At 42.1% G+C, this 27253-nt stretch overlaps 1 protein-coding gene across 2 annotated transcripts; it reads left to right on the top strand.

Annotated features, from left to right (window-relative positions):
* The first annotated feature begins 3139 nt into the window (after positions 1–3139).
* On the top strand, positions 3140–26109 carry asap3 (ArfGAP with SH3 domain, ankyrin repeat and PH domain 3). 2 transcript variants are annotated; one of them, XM_070919889.1, is made up of 27 exons: positions 3140–3428; positions 6620–6692; positions 9072–9217; positions 10829–10903; positions 12089–12138; positions 12720–12843; positions 14085–14170; positions 14517–14592; positions 15670–15756; positions 15953–16062; positions 16894–16963; positions 17086–17173; positions 17521–17569; positions 18370–18536; positions 18720–18853; positions 19007–19098; positions 19214–19394; positions 20411–20496; positions 20632–20747; positions 20836–20903; positions 21665–21772; positions 21946–22165; positions 22904–23086; positions 23186–23195; positions 23696–23906; positions 24088–24219; positions 24371–26109. In XM_070919889.1, exons 1-27 carry the CDS (start codon positions 3303–3305, stop codon positions 24443–24445), a joined length of 2943 nt encoding a protein of 980 aa, XP_070775990.1. In that variant the 5' UTR covers positions 3140–3302; the 3' UTR covers positions 24446–26109. The 2 variants fall into 2 exon arrangements, with proteins under 2 accessions (XP_070775990.1, XP_070775989.1); XM_070919888.1 differs by having other exon boundaries at positions 22904–23195.
* The last annotated feature ends 1144 nt before the right edge of the window (positions 26110–27253 follow it).

Here is a 27253-nt window from a genome sequence, read left to right as displayed (position 1 = left end):
AATACTGCGTTTACAATTGATTATGAATCAAAAACTAGTTTGACTACCTATTCACAGTCTGGAAAAGTTTTTGTTGCCATGCCAACTATGATGACAGGCATGCTGGAGATGTGTCTGTCTAAGGGTGGGGTTGATGGGCAGGTTCAGTATGTTGCCAGCTGAGCAGCCATGCCGCAGAGGATGTGCATGACTCTGGACTGAGACTGATACTGCTCCGTCTGTTGAGTCAGGGATGACGTATCACTAAACGTCACAGCTCTTTTTTGCGGCAGAGGTGTTCAGTACTTATTCTTAGTGCAGTTGCGCAGGTTCTTGAGGCAGACTGTTTTCAGTAGGGGCCCTGTCCTGTTCAAGACACTTGAACAAGGCAGAACATATGCTTATTCCAGTAGGAAACTGAAAACCTGTGTTAAACAATAAATCAAACCCCTCTCTCTCTTTCTTTCTCTTTCTCGTACTCCCTCCAATCTTCCCATTTTCAGCCATCCGTGTCGACCAGAAGAGGGGGTATTTTACGGTAAGCCTGGGCCTCCTGGCTTGACAGGGGTAGTAAATTAATAGCAGGACTTGTGGAGCTGAGTCAACAAGCAGAGTCGAGAGGGAGAGGGAGATTTTTCGGAGGGGGGTTGGAGGATCTTGTGCTGCTACTCCACTGGGCTGCTGGGAAGCAGCAAGGAAATCCTGGCAGCTGTAATCTTTACTGGAAGATATCGCTACGACCTCTTTGCTGGGGTGTGCGTGCGTCAGAGACAAAGAGAGAAGCTGCATTTGGTGAACCTCACTTCCTCACAGCCAAAACTTCACTGTTAACAGACGGGGGACCTGAACTAAAACGAGAAATGGTGTGAAGGAAAAAAGAGAGAGAGGCCTTCTTGATGACATAAGTAAACAGTTAAATTAGTGGCAGGAGAGAGTGTGTTGATATGGGAAACGACAATCACTAGGTACGTGGTGTTTAGGAAGGAACAGGGTGGAGACAAGGAGGGAAAATATTAACTGAGTCACTCCAGTCAGACTATGAAGTTTCTCTATCTCTGTCTCCTGACAGATGACAGGTCTTCCTTCCTTCCTGTGCCCCCCCCCACCTTCCAAAACTATTTTCTTCTATCGATTCCCCATTCCTTTTCTCCCCCCTCCCTGTCCTTTGGACTTGCGTTCTCCACTATATGTTAGCGCGTTGCCTGAGCAGACCAGTTTGTTCAGTTTTACAATAGGACCCAGGCTGGAAGGCTGGCAGACACACAAAGGCTCCGCTTCTTTACAAGGGGCCGCAAAGAAGCTGAAGGAGGGTATTGTTGGGACACAGCAAGCCTCTGCATTACATCAGCCCAGACATGCATGCAGAAAAATGTATGCAAAATGAGCATGCAGACACATATATGTTGTACATATATTACAACAATAGACAAATACATGTGTCCATGCAAAGTGTTTATACCCATCTGCACCTCTTTCCCTCACTGATGTACTCACACATACATATAGGCATGCAACAGAAACAATGATAGAATGAGGACCGGGTAAACTGGGTCAGCAAAGCTATTTATGTGGCTCTGCATTGTTTGGAGTTTGTCGCGTGCCCTCACTTCCTTACAAGAGTGGGTGTTTTTTCTTAATGACTAATTTGTTAAAGAGTTTTCCAGCTTTTCCTCTGGAGAAGTGCACATTTTGAATGGTGTATTTCCTTAACTTGTATGGAAAAACATGAGAGGTATTTGTTTGCTTCTTCTAGTGAATTTTCACTTTGTGCTCCCAGAGGAACATAGCCACTCCTTTAAGCTTTTGCTTTGAAGGCTGCATACGTTCTCGTGTGTGTGCAAGTGCAGCACAACACAGATATCAAATGCTGTGCATGTGCATTTTGGTGTGTTGTTTGCTCAGCGAACGAGACTTGCGACACACAGAAACGAGTTTGTCTATCTTTGCGAATATAAACACAGCACCACTGTGAATGCACACAGTTAAGACACAACATCTATTCTGCACCATCACTGAGTGGCAGTAATAAGTAGTTACAGAGACCAGATAAATCCCTTTTACCACAAAGTGAGTCTTTTTTCTTGGAGGAATATGGTGAAAAAAACCCTCAAGTTGCCTAAAGAGCTGGGACTAATTTTCCCTTTATACATCTCATGTAGGGAAATATGTGGTTTTGTGGTAAAACCAAAGGGAGCCCCTGCATTTGATGCGGCTTCCTAAAATCACCCATCTGCACTTCATAGTGTATTGTATCACTGCTCTGCCTGAGGCAAGGTTCAGTGATACACCTCTTTTCTTTGAGTTGACAGGCTTGACAATGCCAGGCATGCAGGAGTTATGTTCTATACACAACTCTTGTAGTTTCTTTCCACCTCTCTGGTGCACTCTTTCCTTTTTGCTCCCTCTGTCAGATGATTTCAGGAGTAGGTCAGTGGGGAGGGACTTCAGAAATCCTCCCTCAATGAAAAAAGTCTTTTCAAGAGATGAAAAGGAAGAAGAAGAAGCTTTGGAGCCTTTAGCTCAGAGGATCAAGGTGCAAAGACCCAAAGAAGAGGATCAAGGTGCAAAGACCCAAAAGAGGCATTACACTTTCAAACTCCTGATGAAAGGGCAGTTTCACAGCTGCAAAAAATGTAAGATGTGATGAGTCTGTGCAAGAACTGCTTATGTTTCAGCTGTGTTTTGGGTTTTGAGTTCTAACATTATTCAGTGATACTTGATAAAGTATGCCTCTGCCTCACTGCAATGCTCGCCCTCCCAACAATCCCTTCATCCATTGAAATTCCTCTCCTTCAGTTTGGTCTGTGAATGAGGCATTCTGCATATCCATGGCGACCACACTGCAGACTCTGGAGTTTGCATAGAAATGAGAAGTAAGAATGAAAGAGACGAGGGCAAGGACACACACACACACACACACACACACACACACTCTCTCTCTCTCTCTCTCTCTCTCTGTCTCTCTCTCTCTCTTCTCTCTCTGCAGTGTGCCAGAAAGCACAAACATTCCCACGTGATGATGGAGTTTGCTCCCTCCCTCACTGGGCGGACAATAGCGCGCTGGCGCACCTCCACGCGCACACTTTCGCAGAGCGGAGTCTACACTCTGTCAGGATACAGGTCCGCCTTCAGACAACTTTTCACCTTAAAGACGCTTGTAGGAAGTCAACAATCTGAGGAATACGGTCTCTTTTCAGCTGCCTTCTTGCGCACAATGGAGGAGTGAAGTCTTTCTTTTTTTCTTCAAATGGGAATTACATGCGCGCGTGAAACTTTGGCTGACTTTTCTCCTCACTGATTGTCAGACCCGTCTCGCTCCAAACATGCCGGAGCGAATAAGCATTTCGGACTTCGTGGTCCTGACAAACGAGGATTTGTCTTCGCCGGGGACTTCAAGTTTCCAGTCCAAAATGAGCGACTGTCGGAACACAGTTTCAGCCGTGGAGGAGGTGAGAAAGGCAGTGCAGAGAAACATGCACCTTTTGTCTGTTGTTTACCTGTTCATACAACATATACAGCATAAGCTATAGTGTGGCTCTGAAGAAGGGCTGCACACTCACCTGTAGGCTAGCTTACATAGGTAACAGCTTGAGGGGCTTTACAGCACTGTGAAGATGAACCATTATAAGTCGTTAAACAGTTTCTTTGAAGTTGTTGCAGGTAAGCACAGCTGAGATACACATGGAGACTTTGCCCCTGGTTTTCACTCATTTCATTACAAAAAGCTGTAACAGAAACCTAATGCTAAAGGAAACGGGATAGATTTACAAAGGGACAGGTGCAAGGTGCTTTTATTTGCACAAACTGGTGTTGGGGCAACATATTTCAATATACACATGCATGACTGTAGTGTGCTGATTTGGGGTGACCTGGTGCTCTTAACTCCTGGTGGGACATGGGGCTAAGATTCTGGTTCTGAACTGGATAATTTAACAGTTCATAGGTGTGTTTTTGCACCATTTTTATAAAATAGGGAGAACCTGGACTGGTAAAGGGCTTATTTAGCACTGCTTGTCAAGCACTCGTGGTGATTTAGTGCAGGCCGGCCTGGTTCAGCAGAAAAGTAAAGGTTACATGAGGTAATGTTGCATCCAGACTCTGCCTTGTCTTCTGTCTGTTTGAACTGATACTTTGGCTCAAGGCCTGTTTGAGGTCTCTGTGTGTGTGTGCAGGTTTGTGTTTGTTTGAAATCTGTTCTCCCAAAGCTCCTTGGGGCAAAGGAGGAAACAGAGGGAGGCTGCCACGAACTCTGCCATAAAACAAGTAATCCAAGTGTGCACACAAGTCGATCCTTCTTTGTATGTCTTCCTTGGGACATAACAGTGCGGTTCACTGTAGTGTAAGATGGAGTTCTGTTTTCTGTTACAGCTCACGTTAGTTTGAATCACCATGGTTTTGTTGTTACAAATTGAAAAGTGAGGATAAGTTTTCTAAAATTAGATATAGGCTACAGCATGTGGGGAAAATTATATAGTTTCCCATGCAATGGTTGTTTGACAGCAGTGACTCAGTCTAAAGCAGTAATTCAGTCTATAGTCCAGATATATTGATATTTCACTGACATTAAATGATGGAATCCAATTGATACATAACCCAATAATACAGAGAATCCTAGAAAGTCTGTGAGAGATGAAAGGTCTTCATTAAGAATTTCCTGGCTAGAAACTGACCACTGAGCAGAGATGGAGACAACAGAATCCATAAGTTATAAAGAGATCGGTTTTAGACAGCTGTCTGATGTATTTATCTTGGCCTAATGTCCTTATTTATGGCCATGACATACTGGAAAATACATAGCTGGAATAGCTTCTCTTGGGAGGGACATGCTGGAATCCTACACATGTCCACACAGACAGACAGACAGACAGATGTAAATCCAACAGTCCCTTAATAGATAGATCTATGGTTATTATGTTTAGTCTGCTCAGCTGGGACAAGCTTGATTAATGGCTAGGGCAATGTGTGGGCATGTGTGTGGTTTACGGCGGCAGGCAGGGAGACAGAGACACTATTTACCCCACACACACTCGGCTGGTTGTTACTTATTACTCCTGATTAGAGGCAACGATAAAGGGAGAAAGACAGATAAGGAATGGTTTCGTTTTCCTTCAGCTATAAGCTATATTGGGCTTTATGTCATTTCCATAAAAGTTTTTTAAGAAGAGCTCTAAACTTATATCCTGTGGTTAACGTGTTGAAATGAAATGCTGTAGGTTTTCCTGCAGCAAAGTGTGTCATCACGCCTAGTTAATGGGGTAAATAAGGATGAGATGTCTGTTAGTCATGAAATATTAAACTCTGCTGCCAGCAGTCGCACACACACCCTGACAGCAGGTGTACACAACCTTGAATACGGGCACAGAAAGGCACTGTAAGCTAGTCTCTCAACATCAGCACACACGAGAAGGGATGTGTTTGTTGTTCTTTGACAGTTTGTCTCTCTCGACTGACGTGTGGGGTTGTCTGCCAGTCTGTTTGTGTGTCCGTGTGCCCTGATTTATATCACAAAATTCAACAAACACAACCTGTTTCATTGACCTGCACCAGCCTGTTTCCACTGCTGATCCCCTGTCTGACAACCAACTTACCAAGCAGAGGAAAGTACAGCAACAGCGAGCAACTCCCATCTCCAGTCTCTACTAAATCACTTTCCCATTCATTGTCTGCAGAGTCACAGTACAGTAACACCCACCCACACTGCCTTTTAATTTGTGAACTAACACTTAGGGAGTGGACCTGACCAGGAAGGACTGGGGCGTGTAAACAACACCATCCAACAAGTCTGAGTCTCTGTTAAGTCTAGATTACTGGCTCATTAAAGCTATTTCTGGTGGCACATAGGTGGAGTGCAGCGTGTCTAGCTCGGTGAAACAAGTGGCCTGTGTGAGGAGAATAAACAGGATGTAGTTTCAAACCTTGTTGGTTTGGAAGAGATATATTTTCCAAATGCAATGAAACCAATTAACTGTTTGCACCTTGTCTACATCGTGTGTCATGTTTATGGGATGGTTTTTTTTCCCTGCAGAAAAACCTCAGTCTGGTCTCAATGTGAGAAAGTGTTGTTTCAACCTGAAAAGTGACAGTCAGACAGATTAAATCCATGGCGTGACATCATTCAGGGTTGTACATGACAACGCAAGACAGACACTTGTGTTGCTGGCGAGTGCTGACTCACCTGTTCGCCTTAGTCACACACTGTGAGAAAATACACGCACATACCTACTGTAAAATTGGCAGTTCTTATCGTATATGAAAGATTGTAACCCCTAATCTGCACTTTGGGGAGAGAGAAGCCTTGAATTGAGGTTGGTTCAGTGATAAGAGGACATATTTTTCAACCATTAAATATTTTGCTATACTGTTTATACTGATGTTGTTATCCCCTTAATATCTCTAGGTGTATAATTATGTAATTTCAGGCAATGTTGCAGATCAACGAGCAGGACTTCTGTATGTTAGTATTGGATTGACAGGATTATTGCATCAATGTGATAAATTATCTTGCTTAAACTTCCATTTATTTAGTTCCCCAGATTAACCATAAACAGACACTGTTTGTCATTGTCAGGTGCAGACATCTTTATTTTATTAATGATTTTCAATTTCACATACTTATCTTTGTCTCACTGTTTTATTGCAGTCTCTGGAGATGGACCACACAACTCTACAGAGGATGAAGAAGATGATCAAAACAATTCACACTTCTGGACTCTGTAAGTGTCAATGAGTCACATAATATCATCTCATTCACACAACATATTACTAGTTTAAGAAAACAATCCCAAGTCAAGGCTCACTTACTAGCCTTTTCCTGAACTTTCTACTGTTTTAGATAGTCTTTATCAGCGGATGGAGTTTGCTCAGTTGGCTGTTGTGATTTCATCCATAGCACATTGAGGACTTCTTATACACGTTGGCCTAAAGTGAATTCTTGTCCTCGGAAATAGTAGTTTGACAAAACAATTTCAACTTAAGGTCTACTTACTAGCTTTTCCGGAGCTTTCATCATCGCATGGACTAGGTGACACAGAAGAAAGTATATTGTATATTGTCATATTGTCATATTGTACAAAAATTGTTGTGTGTTAATACATTACTACAATACAACTTCAAAATCCATGAAGAAGAATGTCTGTTCCTACAAATGAAGCATGTCAACTTGACATCTAGTTTTTAAATAAAGGTCAGCCTCATGCCATGGCATGAGCCGGAGCCTCCACACCATTCATAGTACAAGCCTGATTGAGATGACCTCATCAAGCTCACGTGGGCCATAGTGTTTATGAGTGAGGCCCCTTGTTATGGGACCAGAGTGCGTGGGATGTTGGGTGATTGTGTTTATATCAATAGAGTGTCTGGTTTTGTGGTGTATGTGTTTGTGTCTGTGTTAAAGTAAATGGTATGTGCGGTTTCTGCAACAACGAGGTGCCATGCAGTGACCTAACAGATCCACTGGGTCACTAAGTGAATGTTTTGTGAGTGTGTATGTGTCATGTAGGTCTATAGTACGTCACCATAACTTGCCTTGGATCTATCCGAAGTCAACATGCATAAGATGTGAGTGTTCACCTCAAAAATGCGCGGGAGAAACGGAGGAACTGCATAACATATCCTGATGTTGTTTTTCTGTGCTCGCTTACAAGTCTGGTTCCCATTTTCAGGCTTCAACTCATAGTTTTTAGTAATAATGAGTCAGAGAGCCGGCTGCCCAGAATTAGGCAACCAGATACGGTCAGCAGCATTATTGTAACTGCAGAGAAGTGCTCCATGATTATTCTCCATACGTATTCACTCTACTTCTTTAAGTAGATTCATATGGGCTAGTTCCAGTAATATGACAACAGGAGACCCCCCTTCTGTCTTTATGTTGTTGAACCCCTTAATCAGTCCTGATGTTATCTGACACACCATGCATTCAGACACATTCATACGCCCACTCCTCCCCCACGTAGTCCGATGGTCCGTTACTGTGTCACACATGCAAAAACACACACACACACGGCGAGATGATCTCCTCTTTCGTTCTCTATTCCCATAAATCGCTAAGTACCACTTTTCTGCCAAGATGCTGTGGCCTGTGAGTCTGTGTGTGTTCTGGCAGAGGAGTGAAAGAGTTGAGTTGCTCTGCTGGTATCTGGTAGTTAAAGGTCAGCTGTAAAATCATCCTCTGAGCTCCTCTGTGACTCAGCTGTTTGTTGTTTGACAGATGCACGTATTTTGTTTGTTATAATACTCTTTTTAATGATCATGCTGCCACAAATGCTCAGTTCTCATGCTCTAATGCATCATTTTGTGTCCTCCATCCTGCAGTGTGTCTACGTTCATACAAAATCTTCCACTCTTGCTTTTCAGCCTGTTAGTACAACTGTGTTAGTCTGTCTCCCAGCTACAGTCAGTTTACCATTTTAAATTTGTCTTGAAGTGGAAAATGGAGCAGAAGAGATTAACCTACTGTACGCTTTCTGCTTATTTATGCTTTTGTCTGTTTAGTCTGCTTTGGGCACTTCTGCAGATGTCTGGTCCATATGTTCCTTTACCACTTCCTTGAATTGTTAATCCACAGCCACCAATAAATGATTTGATTCAGCTTAGATGTTTCTACATGACTGTGGTGAACAGACATTTGGTTGTTAATGTTCATCAGGTGCCCATCTTTGTTGATTGAAAATGATGACTTCCATGGTTTGAATTATAAATTGTGTTTATTTGATGTCTTCATCTAAGCCTGCAGGGTAAAAACTCATTCAGTGTAATGTAAACCAAAGTGGTGCCAGTCTGAGCTCAGATTTTTTTCCACCGGCGTTTTTCCACATAAATTCAACACACTGAGAGCCCACTAAGGTCATGACCCTTTGGAAAGTGACCTATAAGCCCCAGAGAAACATGGGTCTCTATATGCTTGCCCGTCTCCTGCTCCAGGATGGCTGGAAACCAGTACTAATTTATCCCACATGCTTGTCTTGTTAAAATACTCTAACTGCAACAGGGCCAGTCAATCTGCCTTCTTCAGATTTTGTGCACATGTAACTCAAGTCTGAGTCACCTTTAACTGTCTATGACTATACTCTGTGTGCATGTGTGTTGTTTTTCAGCCCATGTGGACAACAAGGAGCAGTATATTGAGGTACTGGAGAACCTGGGGAATAGCCACCTGACCCAGGACAACAACGAAGTCTCCACAGGCTTCCTCAACCTGGCTGTGTTCACCAGGGAGGTCACGGCCCTCTTCAAAAATCTGGTGAGGAAAGAGGAGAAGAGTGTGGGCGGATAAGGGGAAGGGAAAGGAGAGGTTTCCTCAAATTAGCTGTCTTTACTAGAAGGTTCAAACCACACACACAAACCCTAGAGGACTTAGGGAGGAGGGGTGGGAATAAAGAAAATACTAAAAGAGAAGCCGGTCCATTACATGGCTCTAAAATCCTCAGATGATGGTATAATCTGAAAGTTCTAAGAAGGAAGAAAGTAAAATTTTGTTTATTCGAAAGCAGCACCCGAAAGAACCCCAAATCTCTCTCCATAAAATGTTGGTGTATGTGTGAGAAAAGAGTGTGTACCGGCACACATGCATGCATGAATGAATAGAGGAAAGGGATTTTCAACAGCTGCATGTTCGCGCGTCTTGACTCCAAAATGTGGGGCAGTCCGGAACCCTCCCACTGATAGTTTCTATGGCGATGATAATTCATCCCAGACCTCCATGTGTGAGTCAACACACACCGTCTCACACACCCCCTCCTATGTGTCAATCAAGGCCTCACAGGGGAGACTGGGCCTTACAGATGTGAAGAGGAAGTGGGTCTAACAGGAGGGTGATTTAAGGAGTTTTACTGCAAAATCAACCTGAGCGTGTCCCTTAATGCCGTGTGTGTGTGTGTGTGTGTGTGTGTGTGTGTGTGTGTGTGTGTGTGTGTGTGTGTGTGTGTGTGTGTGTGTGTGTGTGTGTGTGTGTGTGTGTGTGTGTGTGTGTGTGTGTGTGTGTGTGTGTGTGTTTGCTTGTCTCAGTGTGCAAACAGGCATGCGTGCATTGATCCGTATCATCTGTACATGTGTTGACACTTTGGGAGTAGGTATTTCCCTGTATCAGGACTCCATGTATTATCTATTAGTTACCTCAGCTTTTGGCCAACCAAAACAATCTTACCAGTTTCCAGGCCTCTGTGTCAATATGTAAAGGTCAGCTCTGCAGTCAGCTCACGGAAGTGGTTGGACATTATTTATGTTAAGAGCAGGGTCCAGCTTTGTTTTAATCCGCCAGGATCCATGGAAAGGCTGCTGTGACATTCATACACAGACTTTTTAAATTTCGACAGGGGTCCACTGGAGACTTGTGGACAGGAGATGAAGGATATTGTATGTAGCCACGCTGCATGCCTAAGTAAAGATGTGATGTATTTTCATGGGGAAATTTGTGCTAATTATGTATTACTGTTATGCACAACCTGTTGGGGTTATGCTGATTGTTTTGTGATTCATTCTCCCCAGACCCACGATAGACTCAGTTCATCTCGTTTCCATTATAACTTTGAATTAATCTCAACTTCCACTTTACTGTACGCGAACAGTCATAAAAGTCATTGCATCATGTTCCCCCCTTGGGTCAAAAAATCTTAATGGTGCAGATTATTGCCCAGTGTTTTCTTTTGATGAATCACCAGTTCAAAATGACTGAATCACTATGTTTTTAGGTTATCCGCACTCATTCCCAGAAATGTAAGTCCATTGGGAGACAGGGGTGTGTAGAATACATTTTGTTTGTTTGCTCATACTGCAAGAGATAAGGGCCACCTGTAACAGTACGTGGAATATTTGTATTTCCTTCACTCATTTGCTCTGCTCTTACATGTTTTAGGTGCAAAACCTCAACAACATCATGGCATTTCCTTTGGAAAATGTGTTGAAGTCAGAACTCCGGGACAGCAGACTAGTAAGTCTAGACTTTATTACAAATTCATTAAATACTAATAAAACTGCTGGCTAAACTGGCATACACATTATTATGATGACTTGTTTTCAATTTAGGACAGACAGAGACTACACCTGCCTAAAAGGGAAAATCCACCCTAAATGTTTCTATGATATTTTTAGAATATTGCCCCGTTCTATGATATTTTACAATTCAGTTTTAATTAGTGAACTTGAACAGCAGAGAGACAGCCTGTAGTGATGCTGTCACTGAGAGACATATCCTGAAGCTGATCAATAAATTAGGCCATGTGATACTGACTAAACCAAAAGCTTTTTTGATATTAATAATGTGACAATATTTTGGAGATGATTATAGATGCTCTCGAGTATTAACACACAGGTACATGTTGAGAAACAAGTCAAAGTAATATGGATATGATAGCCAAGCAGACAATGTTCCTTTCACTTGGGTGCAGTACAATAATCTTATTTGAATGTTGGGCTTTTTAAAGAAAAATAAACACAGGAACTTTCTATAAACCAATTACGAACAAGTTATTCTGATGGCATCATATATTCAAGATGCTCGGATTTGCCGCTCAGCAATACAGATGTCTGCGTTTGTAGATGTTGACTTAACTGTCCAAAATAACTAACATATCACAATGTAAAATCTGGAGTTGGATTTCCTCTTTAAGCAGATAATTCTGTCTGTCTGTGCCGCAGACGCAGCTGATCCTACTAAGATATTGGATAAGATGAGGCTGTTTAAGCAGATTTATGAATAAGACTGAGCTATGTCCCGATACCGAACCGATCTGTCTTTGGCCTTTTGATTTGATTTGCCATGCCAACAGACGAGTGAGTAATAACATGCTAATGCCTCTGTAAGCTCCTGTCACTGCCCTGTTCTTTGAAAAAGCTGATTTGACAGATGAACATTGCTTCACTGTAACTGTGAAAGAAGGCAAACTGCTACTGAAATCCTGTTCAACCAGATAGCAGACTAGTTAGCATGCTGTGAGTAATCACGTGCATTAACTGTCTCTATGCAGATAATAACTAATACATAAGGCAGTACTGTAAAATACTGCTTCTCCTGACCGTATGTGGACAACTGTTAACCATGTCATGTAAACACTACTGTTAACAGTAACATATACAGCAACTTCCCTGTGGTGATCGTCTCTTCTCTTCTCTACAGGAGCTCAAGAAACACATGGAGAAGAGCTGGAAGGAGTATGACATAAAAATGTAATTAACCATACTCTCACGCTTAGTTTGTTACCTCACATTCTTCATCTTTAAGCCTCATTGCTTCATGAAAGAAAAGAAACTGAAGCCTGAGACAGATGTTATTGCCTAAGGAGAATCATGTCGCACATTTACACTTCTGGCTAGTCTTTTACTGGGTCACAGAAGTTGGTGTAACAGCAGAGGTTAATAGGATAATAGTTCATTCCCCCTGGCCTTTCTCCATTACATTGCTGTGAAATAAAACCAAGGCATTGCACTTTGCAGCCATCATCATTTGATCTCATTCTGATGTTGGTTTAAAGTGTTTTATAATGTTGTAAGGAGAGTTCACCTCTCCCTTATTGTCTTTCATCCAACTTCCTCTCCCCTCTCTCTCCATGAGGAAGGTGAATGAGTTGGTGGAAAAAGAAATGCCAGAGTTTGTGGCAGAAAGAAGCACTCACAAAGTTAATCATTACAGAAAGAGAGTGGATCAGATGGATTAAAGAGTACATTTTGCTCATAAGTGACCAAGGATAACATTCTTTCTTTCTTACTTGCGCTCTTTTTTTCTTTCCCCCTTCCCTCCTCCCCATCAGAGGGAAGCTAGAGAAGGAGAGAAAGGAGAAGACCAGGCAGCTGGGGCTGATCAGGACGGAGGGATCAGACGGAGGGGAGGACATGGAGAGAGAGAGAAGGACCTTTCAGCTGCAAATGTGTGAGGTGGGGGATCAGTGCCAGTCAAAATACCAAACCCAGACACCTTTCCCATACCTGAGGTGGGCTTGATTTAATTCACATGGGTGGTCTACCTTGCGGATTCCATATTCCATCCATGGTCAGCTGGATGGCCTTGGTCGATCTCTTTTGTGTCTCTCCAGTAATTCCTATGATGGTTAAATATCCAGTATAGTTTTAGAAAGACAAACATGAGCTATAATGGTTGAGTCTTGCAGAGTTGCTGCTGAGCCGGGTTATATACGTTATAAAGTGCAGTTCAAAGGCAGATGGAAATGCTTTATGACTCACACCTGGAAGCCAAAGTGGGGGAGGATTCTTGTGAAAAAGCACCAGCAGTGTTGTTACATACAGGTGGTGTAGTCTCAGCTAAGTGTGTCAGTGCACATGTAGCTGGAGAAAACTCTGAGAAAATAATGGTCTAATGCTGACTGAGACCAGCTGTTGAGAGAAAGAGGAGAGGCAGGGAAAATGGAATTTCCACTTGTTGCAAGCAGCTCCACCCCTCAGTCTCTCTGTCTCTCTCTCTGTCTCTCTCTCTGTCTCTCTGTCTGTCTCTCTGTCTGTCTCTCTGTCTGTCTCTCTGTCTGTCTCTCTGTCTGTCTTTGTTTCTTTCTTTCCAGATGCATACAGACACAAAAACACGCACAAATATACACAGAACAGAAACACTTCACTGAGCCCGTCTCTGCTTCAGCTACAGAGAGACAGATGGATTCAGACTTGGGTTTTATGGAGCGAAGAAAATGTAGTCATTCCTTCCACACAGAGCTTAAAACCCTTATATGTTTCCCTGAAAGCTTTTTTTCTACCTTTTAAAAATATGAATTTAGTCTTGGGGCAGGATGGAAATTTTTTCACAATAAAGCCTGCACTATGTGTCTGTGTTATTCATATTTTTTGAGTGAAGACTTTTTCCAGTTTCAGTCTACAAGGTTCACTGACTGGCTGTGTGAATGTTGAAATAAAGCGAATGACCTTTGAAACAATATGGAGCAGTGTCCTAGAAAGCAAGGAGCCACACACTACAAAACATGCTCAAAACAAGGATATGATAGATGTGCAGTCTAGGATGAGCCTTAAATTATGGGTACTGAGAAATGGTGACTTTATTTGATCCCTGATTTTCATACTCAAGCTTCATGTTTTTGTGGATCCATCTGGCCTTTCCATGGAGAGCTGCCATTTCTGGAGCTGGTTTTAACTGTCTGTGTTTATGCTTTCAGTACCTTTTGAAGATCGAGGAGCTCAAGGTGCGTCAGGGCCCTGATCTTCTCCAGAGCCTCATCAAATATTTCCAGGCCCAGCTCAGGTCAGTCTCAGCCGACATCCCCTTTCCTATTTCTTGCCTTGTTGCCATTTTGTTCTCTGAAATAAGAACAAGAAAAACAAAGTTTAGACTTTTTCCTGGCCTAAAAAGCATATGGATTTGATTTCTACCTCAGGGTCTCAGTTGAGGTTCTTTGGTTTTCACTTTTCCTTTTACAAGCTATTATTACTGTTGTTAACCATTTACCCATTTTAATCATACTGAGGGTTTTATGTGGGAAATGAGTTGCTTATACAGCTTCAGCATGTGATGTTTTGGTTGGTGTGAACTAGGATGTTTGGACTGAAGTACCATCATGACTCAGCATTTGTTCTTTTTCTGATCTCAGTTTCTTTCAGGACGGGCTGAAAGCTGCAGAGAATCTCGCTCCTTTCATCGAGAAGCTTGCTGCCTCAGTTCACACGGTAAATACACAGAAGCTGCTGCTGGTTTCGTCCGTCTACCTGCATCATGTCAGACAGTGGTTATAGGGGGTAAATGTTAGTAGTTTTATGTTTGCATAAAAACAATAACAGTTTTGTTATTATGCAGCTTTGTTATGATTTCAGAAGAGTATTTGTCATGATTAAGAGGTCAGCGTTCAGGGTCTTTGCTAGCTGCTGTTGTCCTGACTGACTAAAACCGATGTTATCACAAAACACACACACACACACACTCTCTTTTTCTTCACATATTTTCTTCACTTGTCATCTGTTGCTCAGTCACAACAATAAGTAAAATTGTGTCCAAGAAGGCACTTACAGTAAAGCTCTCACTGTAAATCTCATTGTGTTTTAGTGCCTCCTATAGCACTTTTTCTCTGGTACTCTTTCACAACGGCCAAAACCTCAACCCTCCCCAGCTGAATCCACAGGCAGAGACTGTTATTGGAGTCTATTCCCAGAAATGCTTTCCCCTATTTCCAAAAGATGAAACTGAAAGTATCCCTCATTTTCATTCTTTCCCTTATGCACACCTATTTCTCCAACCACTCCGACTGGTCTCCAGTCTGCACACAATTTGCCTTCTTCCCCTTTCTGGATAGAGCACTGGAAACAGACTGTTAACTGTGATACTGGGAACGTTAGAAGTTTTTCTGGTTCCGCATGGGCAGAACAGAGACCAGCTCAGACATGCCAGACCTCAGCCTCAAGAAGGAAATTCAGACAGAATAAGTGTTATGGTTCCCAGGAAAAATGCTGAAATATTTCAGTTAAACGGACTTATGTTGTAAGCAAGATTGGTCACTCTGCTGCTCTAATACAAAATGCACAACCTCCTAGGACGGCACACCCCAGTGCTGAGCTCTGTTCTGCATTATTTAGGCCATTACACAAAGCTCTGATGTATTGTCATTCCACACCCAATTCTTGGAACAAATAAAAAAAACATTGCATATGATCAAATGAAAATGGGAGAACACAAAAACATGCTGTTCTTCCAAATATTTTTTCTTTTACTGCTGCAATTTTATGAACTGATTTTTGTGGTGTATGTTGTAGGTTCGCCTGGACCAGGACGAGGAGGTAAAACAACTGACTCAGTTGAGGGATTCTCTCAGATTACTTCTGCAAGTAGAGGGGAAAGAGGTACGCTTATTCATAAGTACCTTGAGGTAGCATACTTCAGTTATCTTCAGTTATACTCTGTCAGTATGTAAACAAAACACAATACTATCACATTACTTTGTCTTGCCACAGTTGTTTTATATTGTTTTACGTTCTCATAATCTTCAGAGCTGGCTTGAAGCCTTTGAAGTAAAGGCCTAAATCTCTTTTATCTCAGGAGTACCTGAACAGGAAGAACTCTGGCAACGGGTATAGTATTCACCAACCACAGGGCAACAAGAAGTATGGGACAGAGAAATCTGGCTTCCTGCTCAAGAAGAGTGATGGGTGAGTAAAAGCATTAGTTACAGCGTCCAAATGTCAGATTACAAGCAGTTATAACATTCATTAGAATTGAAAATACATTGAACACAAAATGTGAACAACCTGCATATTAACATAAAAATGTGCTGTAAACTCTATATATAATAATGTAATTCAGTGTGTCGCAGCTAATTAAAAACTGTAGTTTTTGTTACTGCAAAACTTCTGGTTTTACTCAAAATTCTACCTGCTCATATTTTAACAAATTCTAACACTTTCAAAGTCATAAACGCTGCTCTCTAACACTGTTGAGGGCAGTAGCAATCAGAGCTGGGTGAAGAGTAAACAAGTAAGGCTTAGAGAGAGAAGTGGGGAACTTTCTCTACCCCACCTGGTCTTCATTATTGTGAGATGAAGATTCAAGCAGGGGCCCCTTCTGTGGAACTTTTTGGCAGACTGGCTAACTGAGCAGATCCAACTTTTGCGTCATCCACACACGTACACACACACACATAAAGCTAGATTACTGTGCGATAAGGAGACGGGATGTGGTTCAGTAGAGTGAATGGAAGACGGGAGGAGAGCAAACTTTCCTCAGGCTACTGATCCAAAGCAGAACACGTTGTCAGCCATTTTACCTGGTTCAATCAAGATAATGAACACAAGAGTGAAGCGCTGTGAGCAGCAGTAAGCTGTGTAGAGCACTGTTACTCATTTCAAGGGTACATATTAACACTGTTATCACTTAATGCACTGCTCTGAAATCATCCAGGTTGATAATGTTATGTCAGAAGTATGTGTTTAAAATGTGTTCTTTATTCTCAAATTGGATTTTTTTTGTATTTCATGCTGCAGGATCAGGAAGGTGTGGCAGAAGAGGAAATGTGGAGTGAAATTTGGCTGCCTGACTATTTCTCACAGTACGGTAAGGAGCCATGGACTAAACTGTCATCAAGCATTCAGATTCAGATCGAAGTGCATCTGTCAACTGAAATCTGTCCAGATTCTCTAGCACATACTGACATAAGCGTGTGTATCTGTCTTCAGATCAATCGACCGCCAGCCAAGTTGAACCTACTGACTTGTCAGGTGCGACCGAACCCAGAGGACAGGAGGACCTTTGACCTGGTCACTCGTAGGTTCATTCCTTTACCCTCCTCATATCATAATTAGATACTCTCAGGGGCCATCTGCAGTGCAGCTGTGTGGAACCCTGCTCTATTTGGTCCCCACATTGATAGAAATTATAAGCAGAGATATTTTACTTGGGATTAAAGCCAGAGAGTCCTTATGATTATTCTAAACTGTTGACGTGAAACAGGGATGATTGTGTGAGTCATGCTTGTTTTACGCCATTTCTAGTCATGCAACCTTTATTTCCACTGTATTGTTTGAAACCCTCTTCCCGCCATCCTCGATTGAGCAATTTATTTTCTCAAGATGCACTTACAACGTCGAACCACCATTTCTCCTTCTCAATAGATAATCGAACATACCATTTCCAGGCTGAAGACGAGCAGGAATGTATGATGTAAGTGTTGAAACTATCGTAGGCTGCATGTTAGATTTCACTTCCTTATCTCTTGTATTTTGTCATTGCCCAAGCAAGTTGTTACATGTCATGCACCTTTTATTTGAGCATGTCTGTATGGGAAAGATGGTGTGCAATGTTCATTTTGAAACAGCTAAGATTGCAGAACGTAGAGAAGTGTATTAAAGATGATAAAATAGAAAGATAAAGATTGTGTAGTGAAATGGAAGAGCATATAATCTGATTATGCATGCAGTGAAGAACAAGCAGGGCTGACGATGGACAAAAACAGAGAGACACTAAAGGATGCAGAAAATAAAAAGCTGTCCTCTTGGAGCCTCTTGGCCCAGCTGGTGTTGGGTGGGACTTCTCTTTCTAGCCACAGACTGCAAGCAAGGGAAGTTTTGTGATGTGGCGATTGAGGGGAGTGGATGTGAGTTTTTCTGTGAGTGTTTCTGTCCCCTACCCTTCCCTTATGTGTGGGCCTCCAGGCAGATTCTTTGATGTGATGTGATGTGCTGGGTAAGTTTAGGGAAGATGGAAATGGTTTGTTGGGGAAAAGTATCTGAGCTTCAAGAAGTGAGAGTGATGATGACTTATCACTAGACAGCTGAGCAGAAACACATGCTAAACACATGGTGGACTACTTTTGATCTTCTAGTGAAAAGAGTCCTTTGGTTACTCTTCATGCCACAAACTCTGTGGCTTCCCCTACAAGTGAGCTGGTACAAAATGTGGAAATTGAAAAAACAAAGAAGTTTTTATTCACTGTTTCCTGTATGTATGTGTGTCTGTACTAGTTGGGTGTCAGTGCTGCAGAACAGTAAGGAGGAGGCCCTGAACACAGCGTTGGGAGGAGACCAGCTCCACCTCCAGGACAGCGGGCTCCAGGAACTTTCCCGAGCCATCATTGCCGAGCTTCGACACATGCCTGGCAACGAGGCCTGCGCTGACTGCGGAGCTCCAGGTCAGCCAGTCATTGTTGTTGATGATCATAGCAGAATTAAATGTGGTGATGGAAACATCAGGAGATTAAGCGATAATATTTTCATTTATTTTATGATTCATAATGAGCAACATTTATCAGTTCAAGCTGTGTTTTTAGAGTCTTCCTAACAGCCCGATGACTTCAGTGCTCTCTGTATCTCAGATCCGACATGGCTGTCAACCAATTTGGGCATCCTGACCTGCATAGAGTGCTCTGGCATCCACAGAGAGCTGGGTGTCCACTACTCCAGGATCCAGTCACTGACTCTGGACCTGCTGAGCACCTCTGAGCTTCTGGTACTAAATGCACTCCTAGAAACACACAAAAACAGACAAAGTCCTGGTGGATTTTGTATTGTCATGATTTCCTAATTACAGAGATTATGTAGCTGCCTTTCATTGAAATGCTTTTCTGTCACATCTTTGTGGCTGCGTTGTGTGTCACTTCAGTTGGCGGTCAGTATTGGCAACACCAGATTCAATGACATCATGGAGGCGGGCCTTCCAAATGACTCTGTCAAACCATTGCCACAAAGTGACATGTGAGTCCCTGACTTCTTTTAAACTAACAATCCGACTGTTCAAAAGAAATACAGTTGATTATATTTATTATACTTGTTGTATTTTGTCATTAAAATGTGTTTACTTAACAACCAGGAATGCGAGAAAGGAGTACATAGTGGCGAAGTATGCTGAGCGTCGGTATGTCCTGCGCAGAGAAGAAGCAGATCCTGGCCGGCTGTATGATGCTGTGAGGAGTCGGGACGTCAATTCTCTGTTACAGCTTTACGCTGAGGGAGTGGACCTGGCCAAACCACTCACACTGCCCGATGGACAGGTGAAGATCATTCATAGCCACAAGTGGATTTCCACACCTGCTTTTCCTCCTGAAAATGTGTCCCATTATGGTGGGAATGCATGTAATAAACCAATATCATCTTGTAACAAATCTAAACTCCGCACTCAGATGTCATGCATTTGAGTTAAATGACAGCTACATCCTGACTAGGCCTTCCACCGGGCATGTTTAAAGACACACATGCATCTGTGCAATGTTTCAAAAAGTTACTGACTTGTTCCTGTCACTTAAGAACTGTGGCTGAAATGGCTAAAAATAGAATCAAAGCCTCCTAGTGTTAAAAAAGAATATTGAGACATACAGCATGTAGGAGGTGTGTGGATAGTTACAGTATGTGAAGTATGTGTTAATTGTCCTCTTGTGTGCATGGTTCATGTGGGTGGGCAGTCGGAGACCCTCCCATTTCTTCTGGCCTCTAATCCAATCTTTCCCTCCCTTTTTCTGCCCTCATCCTCTCATCTCGTTTCCCCCGCCTCTGCTGTCTCTCTTCAACGCTTTGTCTTCTTGTCTTTAATGACTCCTGTCATTACACTTCCTGCTCAGCATAAGCAGCGTGCGTAACACTGCTGACTTCACTGTGTGTGTGTGTGTGTGTGTGTGTGTGTGTTTGTTTGTGTTGGTTGGCCCTCGTTTATTATTTCAGCTTTTAGGTCAGAGCGCACGTCTCTCGAGAACAAGTGAGACAAGCTCATTGAATTACGCAGGCACTTCACTTGTCTTCTTCTGCCCCTCCTTCTGCACTTCTCATAAACAGATAACGCTTAAAGCTGTAGGCACGGTTTTTCACTTCTTAACACACAAACACAAGTGAGTTGTTGCACAATCAACCTCTGACATTGGCTTTACTGGTATTCTAGTAGCTAGTCTTTAAACCTGATTGTCAGCTACAAAATGCAGCCACTTGAGGCTACTGACACTGAACGTTTTTTACAGATGGACAATCTCTTGAGGGTCAACAATTTGGCCTAATTTGTACTCTTTTCTTCCTGTTTAAGGGGATCAGAGAGACGGCTCTCCATCTTTCTGTGCGTCTAGAGGAAAGAAGCTCTCTGGCCCTGGTAGATTTCCTCTGCCAGAACAGGTACACAAGTAGACAAGAATGATTCATATCTCCTTCCTATGAAGAGGATTAATCTCTTGATCTGTATTGTTGGACGTGCTTAGAAAGTTGGTAACATTTAACACCATCAATCTATGCTGTATGTTAACTCTACAGCAACTGTCTGGAGAAGAGAACTGCAGAAGGAAACACAGCTCTTCACTACAGCGTCCTGCATCACAAGCCTGAGTCTCTCAAGTTACTGCTCAAAGCAAAGGCAGCCCTACACACAGGTACTTTTAACTCTATTTACTCTAATTCTCTTTCACCCTGCGCAATCAGTAAATACTTTAACCATTTCTTCTTTTTCATCTCCGATAGTAAACTCTGCAGGAGAGACGGCGCTTGATATTGCACGGAGGCTACAGCACATGCAATGTGTCGAGCTGGTGAGACCCCAACTTTCTCTGTTTTAATTCAACTGTAAGTTTAAATTCAAAGAACACACAAGTTGAGGTTGCACCATTAAAATGCCTACCAGAAAGCCAACTCCAGAAACAAAACAAGACAACTTCCACAGCTGGAAACACTACCTTGAAATAACTCCCTGTGCAGCAAAGCGCTTATCCTCATCAGGTCCCAGTGTGTATCATTTATACACTGGTTTTATTTTCTTACCGGCCATCTGCCCTGCTGAATCAGACCTGCCTTGTGTAATATCCTGTTTGATTGTGCACAACGTTGTTTTACAGGCTTGATTGAAGTGCATTTTTAAAATTCACCATTCATTTAACCCACTTAGCTGTTTCCTAATTGTTTTTAATTGGATTTTTTTAAACATTTGCTGAGCCCAATGACTGATAATTTCCAGTCAGGAGGGAGTTTTCTGTTAATAGATTTTCCCAAAATTGCATAGGGATGTGTGATGACTTCGGGTCGATAATCCTGATTCAAGCTGATTATGTGTATGTGTATGTGTATTATCAGAATCAGAATCATAAACTGTTTATTGCCAAGTAACATACAATACAAGGAATTTGCCGTGGTCTGATGGTGCTACATTGTTTTTAACATATAACATATAATCTGACAGACAACAAGCATGTAAAAATATAAAGGTAAAAGAATAAGAATAAGATGAGATAAATAATTATGTATGTATTGCAGGATATGTGTAATGTGTGCTCCTGTGTGTATGTGTGTGTTTTAGTTGGAGCTGGCCCAGAGTGGAAAGTTTAACTCTCAGATCCACGTGGAGTTCATGTGGGAGACACAGTCTCAGGAGTTTTATGACAGTGAGGATGACCTTGATGAGAGGGTAAGGAGCCAATCTCATTACTGACTTTGACCCTATGCCAAAAAAGCCTTTACATAGTTTGGAGAAGAACATTATAGGGGGGGTTTCCACAGCAATCTCCTTTTCTGAAGAGAAAACAGCGATACAAATAAATTAAATGAAGTAACCTTGTGCTCCTTTCCTCTTTCTCCCAGGTGAGCCCATTACCCAAAAACCGCTCTCCTCTGTCCTCAAATGGAGGTGGTGGATCTTCCTTTGCCCGCTGGAGTGTGGGTAATGGTGCCAATGGTAATGGAAGCAGGCCTTGTCAGACATATGAGAATCTAGACTTCTTGTACAGAAATCCTCCAACCAACAGCGCTCCCTCTGGAGCATCAGCGCCACCACCACTGCCAGCTAAATCCATCCAAAGAGGTGAGCTACTGTTGTAAAAAGCACTCCTCATCACTCTGTTGTCTGAAAGTTTATACTCATTTATCAAGAACAATAACAACATTATATAGGCCTGCTTCGTGCCAAAAGGGTTGGAATACATTACATTGAAAGGTGATTAATTCATTATCCTTCTATCCAGTCACACTATTCACATTTTCAACAGCTGCACTAATCACTGTGAAGCACTGCCAGTAATATGACATATTGCACGCCAGATCAAGTGATATTTTCCACTGTGTGCCGCACAATAGCTGTTATATGCAGTTTACTAACTCTGCTGTAAGCTGTAATAAAATTTCACAATAAAGGAAAAAAGGAAATTTGTGTAACATTTTGCTGGTTGATTTAATTTGTTTCACTGTAGAGATTGATAAGGTTGCATTCAGTTAGTTGGTTTACGTTAACATGCAACAACTATACCACTGCTGCCAAAACTGTATATAAATAATGGTGTGTTTAAGCTGTTTCTATGATTGCGTCTATTGAAATTTTCCATGATAATTCTGCTTTCATGAAAGATGACGTGTTTCTTGAGCCAATGCGTGCTGCCAGTTCAGATACACATTTAAAGTTTCATTTTAGGTCTTGGCAAGACATTGATACCAGACTTGTTTTTGAATGAATGAATAATTTAAATTCAGTGAATGTTGGTTTTATAAACAGTAAATAGTGTTGCTTTTGCACTAATTTTCATTTTCAATTTCTTCCCCTCCACAGGTCGCTCTGACCCTCAGATTTCAGTCACAACACAGGAGGGAAACCCCCCTCCACGACGCTGCTCGAACCCAGCCTCCCACTCCTCTAGTCCCCAGACACAGGCGAGACATAGCTCTCCTTCACCCAACACAGACAACCATGGCCAAGGGGGGAGACCACCTAGGTCTCCCCACGGACAGGGAGGTCTGCTCAGAGGACAGAAGCAGACCTGGGAGGGTCAACCCGGTGCTAGTTCAGGGTCTCAAACCAGCGTCACGCCAACATCCTCTCTGAACCACATAGGGCCTGTCAGGTGAGACAGCACTGCTGCAATGTGTTACCACGTTTCTGTTAGCACGCTTTTGTCATCATGATAAGATAAGATAAGATAAGATAAGATAATCCTTTATTGATCCCTCAGCGGGAAAATTTGCATTGTTCCAGCAGCATACAGGATAGTGCAATAGAGACATAAGTAGAAAATCACGATATAATAAATAAAACAATAAAGACTGTTAAGAAAAGCTACTAAAACAAAAAAACAACTGTAGTTTACAAATTTACAAATTTACAAATTTACAAATTCACAGATGGAAAAAAATAAAGGTAAAAGGAAAGGATGCAATTCGAGTTGATGCCCTGTCTAGAAATAAAAGAATGAATATCTACAATTCCTAAAACTATCCTAAGGTCAATCTTTAATTCTACAGAGATGAAAATGATTATCCAGCTGTCCCCAGGTTTGTTTTCATAAACAACTCCATATGACAGAGGCCTTGAATCGATCAGTGTTATTTCATATTCACCTTCCAGTTCAGAGAAGACCACATCGTATCGTCGGACCAGCAGTGGAGGAGGCAGCCAGGGGAAGTGTGGTGTGTTGTCTCCAAGCTGCGTGGGCAGTCAGGAGGAACTGTACTGCAGCTTAGTGGGTAACAGTCCGGGCTTCAGCCCGGCTCCCGCTCCAGCAGCTCCTCCTTCACCTACTGTGACCTGTGCCCCGCGACCCCGCAGGAACGCTATGGTACAACTACACAGAAACCTCTTTCTATTATATTCAGCTTATAGTTTAATTCCTCCATATCACCATCTTCAGTTCTACAGGACATTTCTTCTGTGGAGAATCAGAAAAGGCCTGCGAGATTTCACAGTCAATATAAATTTGCTGGTAGCACACTGAAAAATGTATTACATGTCTCCTCCAGGTTTCTGGCAGCAGGCCACATCATAAGCGTGTCAAGGCTTTAGTGGACTGCAGAGCAGTCAGTACTGAGCAGCTTGCCTTTTTCAAAGATGAGATCATTGTGGTCACGGCCACTAATGACCCCCACTGGTGGGTAAGTGAAACTACAACTTCTTGATTCCATTACAGTTCCGTGTCCATTCCTCTTCTGGGTATCAATGTGAAAGATTTAACATGAAGTGAAGTATATAACATGGACTTTTCATATGTGTTCATAAATATTACATTACTCTTTCTCCTAACAGGTTGGTCACATAGAGGGGGACCCATGCAGGAGTGGGACCTTTCCTGTCAACTATGTGCACAAACTGACAGACTGAAGTGGAAATATGAAAGTACTGCATGGTAACATAGTAGAGGAACTGAACCAGCATGGGACGTTTACTGGAAACTTATTGTCACCACACAGAGGATTTTATCTACAGGAGAGGACAGTTCTCCTGGATCTAACTCAAACTAGAGCATTTGAGAAAATGGAGAATATTTCCACTTGAGGATATACTAGCCAAAGGATATCTGAGGATATAAATGGCACTGTTTTCCCAGAAACCATCAAGGGAACTGAAGGCTTCCACAGTCCCATAAAACATGTCATTTTTCCCCTGTTGGTTTATCCTTGGTTGTTTAACTACATTCTCCAGTTGTCTACTATTCTCCACTATTCATAGGTACAGATGCATTTGTGGTTGGGTCAGAAACTGCTCTTATGTCCATTTAACCATTAATGACTCATCGTATTACAGATGTTTATGTTGTCCATACAGATCTAGGATCTGTACCTATAGACAAAACCTACCTGCAAGGCAATACCCTTTAAGGCACTTTAAACTCTCTTTAAAGTCTTCTGAAGAGTTGGCAGAGCTGTAAATGTGCACCTACATCACAGTATACTGCAACTTGGTTTTGAGGTTCAAACCTGCCCCGTGTGTGTTGCAGCCTGCCCTGGGACTCTAAAAGGGGCTTTGTGCCTGCCAGTCTGTCTCCAACAAAACGCCAGGCGTCTGGGCAGCCTGCGGAAAGATCTGAAACTTTAGCTCAGCCATCTTGGCTCTGGGCACAGCTCACTGGCTGCAAGGAGAGTGAAGGATCCAGTTTCTTCTGGCTCCAGGCATCTGTCTCTGGAGAACCTGAAATAACGACAGTGTGTTATAAAAAATAAAAAAAAGACTCTCTTCTACCAGGAAATGGCACTTAAAGAGCACTTGCTAGTAACAGCACCCCACTGTAGTAATTTATTCAGAACACAGACATTTACTGTGGGCACGTGTGTATTACACCAGATATACACAAGCACACTTGCACTTACTGTACACACAAAGTAGCTTCTAGGATTTTGGAAGTCCACTTTTTATACTAGTAACCAATACCCAAATGTAACACATTTCACAGCTATTACACACATTTGTTGTACATACTTGTTTGAAAATGTCCACTGATGTACAGTATATATCACCTGTTTTCTCATATGTTATGAATTATAAAGGATTGTATCATTACAGATAGTGTTACTTCATGTTGGTAATTTGATGCCCTCTAGTGTCCTCTGTTCTGTTTCGTTAGTTGTCTAAATGGCTGTCAGAGAGAGAAAAAAGAAGGGAATAGACACAATTGCATAATCGGTGTTCAGAAAGGATCCCATCTCTCCAAAACTGAAAACAAACAGTGATGAGTGAAGGCGGGCAGGAAGCAGGTGCTCACTTCCTTTTAATTATTCCTGAGTTTAGACAAACTGGCGAGGAGTCCGTTTTCTTGTCACTGTTTCTGCCGATGTCGACTTGTTACAGTGTTGATGATTAAGCAAACAAATCAAGAGACGGAGAGTGTTATCAGATCATTGTGAAGCAGTGGACAACTGCATTAACTAAGTAGGAACTCTGCCAAATGTAAACAATAGTAAATTAACCCTATTTTAACTCACTTTGGTCAGTGTGTTTTTAACATACACATGAAACATGTTAATAAAGTGCCATACATTTTCTTTATAGTGTAGACTATGTGATATCTTTCTGTGTCTGTATAGCATACAAAACATACTTCCTTGTAATGTGTATGATAAAACTCATTCTGACGGTTTAGGGGCCATGATTACCCTCTTTTACCCCCCGCTTTTGGATGACAATCAAATAGATCATAATTTAGTAACGGTTGATTATGCAAAACATTGTGGTGACTGTAATTCCCATATATAATAGTTTTTGATACTGGAAGTCCAATCATTCGAAATCCGTAGACATCATTGGGGTCACCATTTATGTGCTTTAATTAAAGACTGTTATTTAATTTTGAATGCTTTGGCCCCTTGAAATATCTTCCCAGCATAGTCTTTTCTTAAGCTCACAAGAAACACTGTCACCTATCTAAGTTCTGGTCTACAGTAAACGAAAACTTCAGTCATAGTATAGTATAGTATAGTATAGTATAGTTCAATTTAAAAAATGTGTGAGTGTGAGCATGGCTTTTTCTAAAAAAAAATAAATAAAAAAAAGAGAGAGAGACGATTACTCTCAGTAAACTTTCACTTCCTCCTGCCATTTCTGGCATCCCATCAGTTTTTTTCCCTCCTTCCTACCCTTCAGGCCTCCCTCAAGCTAAATCTCTCCCTCCATCTCTCTTGGCAGTTTTCCCTGCAGCTCTCCGTCCTTCCAGCCTCATTTTGTCTCCATCCGGACGTTACTTAGGCCTGATCCTCCGTCCCAGAGCCAGGATGATGAAATTCCAACCTGTCACTTGCATAACAGGCCACCTCGCTTACAGCCAGGAGAATAATGCCACAGCCTATTCTCCTCTGTCAACTGAGTAGCCCATACACGCACCCATTTCCCACCATTAGGTCAGCTAAAGTGTACTAATGCAGACGAAAAGTACTTTCAGTAAAATGTTTCTTCTAACACATACTGTAGAGTAAATGCCCTCATCCATGTTATGTTTATTCATTCACACACAGACATTACACACATTATTTTATGTAATGAACACGCTGCGAAATATAATAGTAATCCATGAAATGCAGAGTAAAGCCTGCACTAATCTCTGGATTTATATGGTGCTCGGGTGGAAGAGAAGTATGGCTTGGGTCCATTATTAGCACATTTTGTAGTATGTCAAGTTTGTATGTATCGGGGTCTGTA

This window comes from Enoplosus armatus, chromosome 15 (assembly GCF_043641665.1).
Source record: "Enoplosus armatus isolate fEnoArm2 chromosome 15, fEnoArm2.hap1, whole genome shotgun sequence".
In the NCBI taxonomy this organism is placed as follows: domain Eukaryota; kingdom Metazoa; phylum Chordata; class Actinopteri; order Centrarchiformes; family Enoplosidae; genus Enoplosus; species Enoplosus armatus.
This window is presented reverse-complemented; position numbering and strand designations above follow the sequence as displayed.